This window comes from Bubalus kerabau, chromosome 10, assembly GCF_029407905.1.
Source record: "Bubalus kerabau isolate K-KA32 ecotype Philippines breed swamp buffalo chromosome 10, PCC_UOA_SB_1v2, whole genome shotgun sequence".
NCBI classification, from domain to species: domain Eukaryota; kingdom Metazoa; phylum Chordata; class Mammalia; order Artiodactyla; family Bovidae; genus Bubalus; species Bubalus kerabau.
Genome location: NC_073633.1, coordinates 83,870,644 through 83,880,766, shown reverse-complemented (window position 1 = coordinate 83,880,766; position 10,123 = coordinate 83,870,644). Strand labels below are relative to the sequence as shown.

The 10,123-nt window shown below is 31.9% G+C and overlaps 1 protein-coding gene across 8 annotated transcripts in view; it reads right to left on the bottom strand.

Annotated features, from left to right (window-relative positions):
• GPHN (gephyrin) overlaps positions 1-10,123 on the bottom strand; it is a 526,998-nt gene that overhangs the window by 145,447 nt on the left and 371,428 nt on the right. For all 8 annotated transcript variants that reach the window (XM_055538377.1, XM_055538378.1, XM_055538379.1 and 5 more), the window contains one exon: positions 190-232. In XM_055538377.1, coding sequence (XP_055394352.1) covers positions 190-232 — 43 coding nt within the window. The remainder of the gene's footprint in view (positions 1-189; positions 233-10,123) is intronic.

The following is a 10,123-nucleotide window of genomic DNA, read 5'->3' as shown; positions in this document are numbered from 1 at the left end:
AAGGGAAATATTCATTAATATATTGATAATGATATTTTTAGAAGGCAAAGCTCTAAAATTCATATTCTTGACATTAACTTTCCCCATTGTTTTACTTCATTCTTTCACTAAAATGTCATTTTTAGCTTTCCTTCCGGCTGAACCACAAGTTCTAATCCAGTAGTCCATCTGAAATAATGATATACTCACTGGCTCTGAGAATGTTCTCCTTGCTGCTGCACCTGGACTGGACCTGCAGAGAGAGCATAAACTCAGTAATTTAGGGCTCATGACAAAGACAGACAGATATGTATGCATATTTAATGGGCAAACTCCTGAGGTCTAGGAGCAAAGGCTTTATGTATCACACATATCATAACATGTAAATAAAAATGTTAGTTTTTTCCATATAGTTTTAACTTATCCTTTTCTTACTTAAAGAAGGACTGATTTCTAGGAAAAAAATGGGGGCACAATACTGTAAATGAGACAAAGGTAAAACTAAAGGCATTTTAAAATTGATGTGTATTTGAAATTAGTATATGGGGAAAAATTTAAATTACCACATATTCAATTGTGAATTCAGTTCCTTAATATTAAAGGCACTGTGCATATCTCTTGACTAAAATAATGATGCAATTCAAGTAATAAAGTTGTAATTAAAGAGTCCTTGATAGTCATTTTTAGTTACATATGTTAATGAGGGGAAAAGAGAAATTATGAAATTAAAGTCATTAATTTGCCAGTTCTTAAGTGTGTAGATACATTAATCAGAAACTAATGCTGATTCAAATATTTCAAAGTGGAACGTTCTTTTAAATATTGCAAAACTAATGAATTCAAGAGCCATGTTTGATGACACTGACACTTGTTAATTTCAGAGGAAGCGGTTTAAACACCTCTGCTTCCCACTCCACAGCAGCTTGCCCCAAATGGTATACACAACAAATTAACTTCTATTGCTTAACACAGTCTACTATTGTAATGAAACAAATTATGAAAGGAATGTTGCAACTTAGGGTGGGTTATGGTTGTCCTTCCCTGAAAAAAACAAGTGTTAATGTTTAAAGAAAGAACAATAATCAAAAAATCACAAACATACACAAGAAAAACACACACACACATACCAAAAAAAAAAAGAAAGAAAAAAAGGGGAAAAATAATTCCAGATGTTAAAGTTATTCTCTTTTGGCCCAGATTGTTTAATTAGTTTTAAATACACTAGAATGAAGAAACTAGTCTGGAAGATAACATTCTTAAATGCTTTACTTACAGTTTTATTGAATAACAATTCTGGACCAAATGGGAAAAATATTAATGACTACTTAAAATAATACAGGAAGGAAGACACAAGAGCAAGAAAAAGAAAAAGAAGAGAGAGAGGCTTGAGTAAATCTAGAAGATAGAAAAGAAAGAATGGCCTTATAGAAAGGGACAATATATAAATGCAGAATATTCTGCTATTTCTTATTGAAAATTTATACCAAGAGAGTAAGAATGACTAATGAACTTGCTTCAAAATAAAAAGCAAGTTGGCATACCATGGAATGAAAATAAGTGTTAACTATATCACTACAGCCTTAAAGGAGAAAAGAAACAAATACTAATAGACAAATAATAGATAAGCTTAATAAAGAGATAAACTACATTTTAAAAAGCGATTCAAAGAACACAAGAGATACTTAAAAGAGTGAGAGAAAAATCTGGGATAGAGAAAGAAAAGAAAGGGGGAAATGTTAAAAGACAAAAACAGAGTTCAAGGAAGTCAAATGGAAGTCAAGAAGGTCTTCAACAAGATGTAGAAACGGAAGGAGCCCAAACCCATAGCGCAAAGCAATGTTTGCGAATGGAAAGCAGCTCCTTTGATCAGTAATAGTTACTCTTAAGTCGTAGCCTCTATTCCTCCAGAGTTCATCTTTAAGCCCTTCCAATCTAGAGTGGAGCTAGTGTATGGATAGAAACAAGAGATTTACAATGAACAGAGCAGTTCAGATGAGTAGTTCATATTGTCTCATCAAATGTTTCAACCGATTATATATTGTGTAAATGGAAATGGAGGTGAAGTACTAGCTGTTTTTACCAAAAAAGCGAACCAAACCAAAACCACAATAAAAAAAACAAAACAAACAAAAAAACCCTCTCCCTTCCTTAGGTGGCTTAAAAAACAAAACATTCATTCATAACATGAATTTAATAAAGAAACTCAAGTCTTGCTTTGTGGCACATAAGTTTAGAATGATACATTTCAAACACTTTTGGAAAGAGAAACTTGGATGATGAAACAAATTCAAATTTTTAAATCTGTGAATTTAGGTTCAAAAATTGCCAACATCAGTATAACCAATGTTTTCTTATTTATATTACATTGGCTATTCGACTCAAATTTGAGGGAAATCACTTTCAAAAATCAGGGATAAAATGAACTTCTTTACCTTAGTGATTTTGAGTATACATTAAAAAATTAAGGAAATTAAAACATTTTAATAATTATGCATGCAGTAAATGCCCCTTATTTTTGTACCATGAAACTGGTTGTCTTTTTAATATTGACTTAATTTTATAAAATCCCAATATGAAGATTTTGCTTAGCTCACAATGTAATGGGGTTTACTTTAAAGGATAAAGATGAAAAACAACTACTGTTTTTGTTCTCACAATGTTAAGTCGCTTTAGTCATGTCCGACTCTTTGCAACCCTATGGACTAAAGCTTGCCAGGCTCCTCTGTCCATGGGATTCTCCAGGCAAGAATACTAGAGTGGGTTGCCATTTTCATATTGTAAGAACAATATGGACTATAAAGAAGGCAATACAGGTCTGTCTTGAATTCTATGGTTTTTTGTTATTGTTTTCCTTTATCTTACCCAATTTGTCAAGGATTAAAAATGAAAAGTATGGCCTTGGATGATCTATTACTTTATTCTACTGTATTTCGTTATTTTACTAAAATTAACATTTTTGGTATTGACAATTCCCCTTTTAATTGAAATAAAAACTAAAATAATGTGTAGAAACAGTATAATATATTAAAGTTAATGGAGGAAATAAAAAACACAAGAGACTTACTGAAAATTTAGGCAATTAATTTACTAATCAAGACTGCTTTCAGACATCAAATAACTCATTTAATTCATTTCAACATGTGTTTACATATATAATTTTTGCTGAAGATCACATTGTCCATTAAGAAATCTTAAGCCATGAAACAGAAAACAAAAGGGGGAAGAGCACATAATAAATGGTAAGGAAAAAAAGTGAAAATGCTTTAAACAAAGCTGAGGAAACTTTAACAAACAACCACAATCTTTAGATACAGTTAGAGAAGTGACTTACCTTATGCTTAGGTCATAACAAGAATAGCACAGTGTTTAAAGTCAGCTCTTCATTATGGGAGGTACAATTGAAAGCCATAGGTTATAATAACATGAATTGCTAAACAGAAATGAAGACTTGTTCAGCCCAACATGAAAAGCTAACTCTTATGGGAGAACATTTCAACTTATGTTTAATGCAACATGAAGAACATTTGAGGGTGTAAACATCAAAACACATGAATCTCACAACAATAAGAGAGAGACAGCCCAATCTCTCAGGAACACAGAAGATTTAATCTGTGACACATAAGGGAAGGCACATCACTCTAACATTGAAAGATGCATGCATAATATATAAGCATCTACTGACAGCCCCCACCCCCAGCCCCCACCCACTTGTACACACACAGGCCCTCTAAGATCAGGGAAAGAATGTAGTGCCAAGCTGTTATGAAGAAAGCAGGACACACGGAAGCGCAGCAGTGGTCAAGTGATTTGAGAGGTGTTCTTCCCTTAAACCATCCCATCACCATGCTTATTTTAAAGAAGCCAGGAAAAGACCCCCTTCAATGCTGCAGTAGCTACGAGCCCCCAGCTTGAAGCTAGTGTGTGGAATTTTGATCACCGTTCCCTGCGATGTCAGGGGCTCTCCAGTGGAAGCCAGGTGTGAAATACCAGTTAGTGGGGTACAAATGTGTGAATAACAAACACCCTTTCCCTTCTGCATTTCACAGAAGTGAGGGAGGAGAGAAACAAAATAAAACCCATGTTAAGAATAGGTTCATAACAATATAAAGATGTATAAATATTAAAATGGAGACTACATTTGATTGCAGGTTAATCAACTCAGGTTTCATAAAACTGACTCTCTTTTGCTGCTCACCAGGTTAATTTGCATTCTTTTTCCTTGAAAATACTTGGAATAAATCTACACAATATGGCTCATATTTAAAGATTCTGAGCAGTTGGTCAGGTGGGGTCAAAGCCAAGAATAAAACAAATCATCTTCTTAGATGACCATTAAGAAAGCCCTCTTTATTTTTAGCATGATTTTACTGGCTGGCAGTTACATTTTAAATTAAAAAATTAAGCTTCTGTATTTAATTTGGCTTTATTTACATTTAATTTTGCTGTATATATGCTTATACAATCTGAGAAATTCTATGTCAATGGTTTTAAATTTTAATATTTAAATTTTAAAAAGCAAATAATAAAGATGACTACCTATTTAAAAACTGTAAGACTCCTATGTACTTTTCTCTACCGTCAATAAGACTTTTTTTTTTTTTTTTTACAATGAGCTGTTCCTGTCAATAATATGGTTGTATTGGCTTATTACAAAAAATTTCACCTTTGGTTTTCTATTATTGATGATAGTAGTTAACTTGACCTGCTTTATTTTTGGTCTGAGACGTGTTTTAATTCATGTGTGGTATACAATTTAGTTAGCAGATTTTTATTTTTTAAAGATCATTTACTTATATTACCATTTTCTCTTCCTCATCCTATTCTTAGCAGTCCAGAATATCTTGACCTTTCCTTTAGCACGTCTTTATTATTTCAGGCTCTAGGCCCTCCCTCCTTTAATCTTACTTTCTTCACTGGAAAAATAAAGGCTGTTATGGGACTCAAAGGAGATAGTATCTGTATCAGTGATTTTAAACTATAAAGGTGGAAACAAGTACCAGTGGTTGTTATGACCAGTGGAGCCACTGACAACTGTGAAATAATTCTGAATTATATACCCTCTTCATTATAACTTCCCCATCAGCTCAACATGGAGGCAAACTCTTATTTTTGATGGAAAGAAAAAAAGACCTCAACGTACAGTTATATGTTTTTCTCAGTAGGAATTGAGGAAAACTTTTTGGAAATGACATAGCCATATAGCTATATGTATACTGGTAGGAATGAAAACCATACAATCTAAGGCATGGAGAAATGTCTGAACTAGCTCATCTAGATTATTTATTGTACTCCTGAGCTTTTAGTCCTTAGACAAGCTACTTCCTATACTATTTGTTCTTTAAGATACAGTTTAAATTGTATCTGGGGCAAAAAATATTCCTCAGTTCCTAAACTAGAAAGAATTTCTTTTTTCCTTGAACTCTGTAACAGCCTTATTGAGACAGAATTCAGCTATTATAAAGTTCACTTAAGTACACATTTGATAGCTTTTAATAGATCTATCTGGCTGTATAATCATTACCATAATCTAGTTTTAAGTTTACCTAAATTCTTAAAGCCTTTTAACTAAATTTCTATTGTAAGAGTTATCATAGTTACTTTCATTCCAATTACTGACGTAGGCCCCCAAATATACTGTACATTTTTGGAGGGAAAAGGACCATGACTTTAATTCTCTTTATATTTCTTACTATATCAAATATGGTGCTTTATACAGAGTAAATATTTGTCAACTCTGAATGTTTATTTTGTAGTAATTATATATTTTTTCAATCCCAGCAGATTCAAATTTATTATTTACAGTGTAAGTACGATCATATCTATTCCTGTAGTATTGTAAAATGTTTATTTATTTGGACCCGCCAATATTAAGAGAGATAACATGAAAAAAATGTGGATTATAGCAAAGAAATAACCTACAGAATGACTGTAAGAATTAGGAAAACAGATTACTATTAATACTGCTTAAGGTTAATCAAATAGTGACATTTGGAGTCCAATAAAGGTTTTAGGTCAGGTTAAGAAGATTTCTTATTTCCTAAGAGAACAGGATGTTTTGTATCTCATAGGTCAGCTCACTAGAATGATAGAGATATTTGATGCATCACGGTCCTTTTGACATTAATTTCTCTACCTTATTAAACTTATTTAAGAGTAATCTATCTCTGAAAGAACAAACTTCACTGAATATCATTTACTCATAAAAGTAAAATTTAAGAGGAGATAGAAAAAGGACCTCAGATTACTTGCCTCTTTAGCCTACCATGAATGAAAGGAAAAAAAGGATTGATTTGAACAACATTAAGCCAACAACTCTACAATCTTAGACTTTTAAAATGTATTTCTTTCTCGTCTCACTTCCTTTTGCAAAAGTGGAGACTTGGTCTACAAAAGCTCTGTTCTGTAGTTCTATTCATTCATCACTTTATCTGGATAAGTTAGGGTATAAGTATTTGGCTCATCTGAGCCTCATGACTATTTATTTGTGTTTGTGATATCACAATAAATATGCAACTGAACTCAGAGTTTTGGTTTATTTAATGTCCTCTGGAGTCCGGTGGTACAGTTTCTGATACTTAGACATGACATTCAATTTTAAAAATCATGAAATTTTAATTTCCTTATCCACAAAATGAGGAAAATTAAGTAGGATCATGTATGTAAAAGTAAAAACTACTGTAAAATGAAAAAGAGCAATACAAATCTAAGTCATTATTATTATCCTTATGTATATTTTAAGTCACCTATATTTTATACAGGTGGAATCTGAGACATAATGAGAATAAAGAATTTGCTTTAGATCATGCCATAAATCAGTGACAAATCATTAGACTATCATTGCCAATTTTTAGACGAAAGTGTCAAAAAAGACTGAGGTAAAGTGTGAGGTTACCTCTGCAAGGATTAATCTAATATCGTGTTGTATAATTTTAGTCAAGTTATCTCATTTCTATGGAACTTAGTTTCTTCACCTATAAAATGAAGATGTTTCCAGGGGTTTCAACTGAGATTGAGGCCCTTTGGGAGAACCTGTGAATAAAAGTGAGTATTCCATTCACTAGAATGGAGGAAAAATTACAATTATTCACCAACCTAATTAAATTTTATTACTTTAGTTCATTATTAGGTGACAAACTATAGTAATATTAATATAATCTATTATTATAATCATCAAATTATTATGCATATTTAAAAATACTGTTCATGTCACCGAGATTTCAAATTACAGTAGTGTCTAATGACTTGAACTAGATTTTGTCATTTAATGCATTTCTAAAGGCAGTATTATTATTACATAATTTTTATTAGATATTTTGTTCATGATTTCAATTTAATTTTTTTGGTAATCCCATGTATTTTATTTCATGTATGTTTAAAGTATTTTTCTGAAACAAAGTCTATAGGGTTTGCCAGATTCCCAAAAGGGTCTATGGAAGCAAAAAGGTTAAAAAAACCCTTGAACTACAACAGATAACATCTAAGCTTCCTTTTATCTCTAGGATTTTGTAACTGTAAGAAACCTTAACCACCTCCATCTGCTGCCTTTTATCAAATTACATATAAAGGAAGTCTTTCTTTTTTTAAGAAAATTAAATATTGGTCACTGAATTAAGCAATTGCCCCTTTAAAAGACCATCTCAGAAACAAAAAAGAAACATGGCTATTAAGAAGTTACAAAAACCTCAGACTTAAAAACAAATTTCTGCTTTGTTATATTCCCGTTGGTTTAGATAATTAAATGGAATAATCATTTAACATTCATCACATTTCAAACTAACTAAAAGTGAACTCATACACACACACACACACACACAAAGTGTGAATGTGTTTCATTAATTATCTTTTTAATTCAGCCATGTGCTGATCACAGGCAGAGAGCAACAAGGCTGTTATCTAACACATATCTTTGCAGGCACGTGGACAATATTTACAAGCGCCATAATTTTACAAATCTTTTCCAGAGGACCAGTCTTAAATGTTTCCCCACTGTCATTTAAATCACTACTGTCTCATTAAATTCCACTTAGCTTTCCAAAGTCTGAGGTAAACGTGAAGAATTTATCTTCTTTCAGTATTAACCTCTTCTAAAAGAAGTTGAACTGTGGCAGGTTACACAGCCGGTGAAGTGAATAATCACCATTTAAAATGAGAAGCCTTTATGCTGCTTTATAGGTAACATGGCAAGTTCCTTATTCTCAAAGAATAATATAATAGGAAGAACATGTAGAAGAATAGAACTGATCACACCATGACTCAACAGGAAATTAATCTGAACATCAATGGTGAATATTCTTAAAGTATTTCCCATTTAAAGCTTTAATTCTAAATTGAGTCATTCTCAATGACCTCTAGAAAATTTGGAAATCCCAGGTTGGTCTTCTCTTGGTACCAAAAATATTTGTGAGTTTATGTTTGTTCTGAGGATTTTAATGTTGATCATGATAATTATGAGGAAAATATACTACCTAATTATAAACACACACATGCATACACACACACATATATAATAAAACAAACCTAAATATTTTTTGACTAGTAGGGATTTTGAATTATTCAAAATATTATTCATCTCAATCTTCAGATGAATAAATGATTATTTTACAGAATAATTTATCTTCATTCTAGAGATGAAAAAGCCAGGATTGTTATTGGCTTTAGATCATACAGTACAGTAGTAATGGAACTTAACCCTCTTGACTTCTAAATCTATTTCTCTAAACACTAGTAGAAAACCTTACGTTTCTAACTTACCAACAGCAATCACTGTATTCCTAATCACACCTGAATTTTCATTGACTTTCTGCTCTTGACTATTCCTGGTAGCAAGGAAAACAATTTACAATAGGCATGTGAATGTAGGAGTGAAGAAAAACTGATGTAAATGCAGTTTGGGGAGTAGCACTCTGGAACCAAACTGGATTTGAATCTTTTGGCTCTATCATTATTAGCTGTTAAAACTGGACAGGTCATAATCTCTTTGTTTTCTTATGTATAAAATGAGAATGACAGCAATAAATATCCCATAGGGTTGTTGTGAAGAAAATGAGATAATATGAAATAAGGCGTTTGCTTAGAAGAATAACTGGCCCAGAGTGAAGAGTGTATAAGTATTAGCTATTACTATGTTTGTTGTTATTATTATCATTCTTTTGTTTGGATGGTATTCTAGATCTATAATAAAGAAAGCTGTCTAATTTCTTTTGTGATTTTGACAGCTCTCATAAATAAGATCAAGTAACATTAGTTTAGGTTAAGTATTTGAATAGAAATTTTAAAAGAACTAATAAATCTCATGAAATAAGGCCGTTGTACAAGATAGGTCCAGTCAATAATATAAAAACCTGAATTATTGAGCACTTGTAATTATTACCATTTTCTAATACTTGACAGAAAACCATATTAGTTTTCATTGACCATGAATTTTGAAATGTTGAGTTTTTAACTAGATTCTCCTTGATCTTCTTAGAGTAGTACTAGAAATGCTGACCCAAAATGTGGCTCTTTGGCATAAAAATTATTTTGAGAAAGAGTAGACAGAAAAGCAGCTCTGACACAGAGTAGAAGTTACCCTTTTGCAAGGGAAATTTACATTTATAAAACAAATTTCCATTTATACTACAGTCTCAGTCTTCCGGACCTGAAGAGAAGGATGACTCTAAATCACAAGGTAATCTTGTCAATGTTAATCTTTGTAACAAACCTTATACCTGTTCACTGAACTTTTCCCGGTAATCTATCTGTAACTGGCCTTCCTGTTCCCATCTTCCATTTGTCTTTAGTTGAGGATGATATTTAAACTGGTAGTTTAAGCTATCTTAGGGAGTTACTTATTTTTTCCTGGGTAGCTCCCAAGTAAACACGAGGTACACATGTTAACAAACTTTTGTTTTCCTCTTGTTAATTAGAATCACAGATATCTCAGCAAAGATATCAAATAGATACATGAAAAATTATTTGCCTCCTCTAACATTCTTAAATGTCATGTCATATCACTTATTCATTAAAACAAAACAAATTACTATTTTTATTGAGTATAATATACCATGTAAGAGTATGGCTGCACTGTTTTCCTTTCTAAATCAAAGGCTGCTATATTGTAGTTGTTAAAAAAAAATTCAACTGAGAAAATTTGAGAATCTACTTG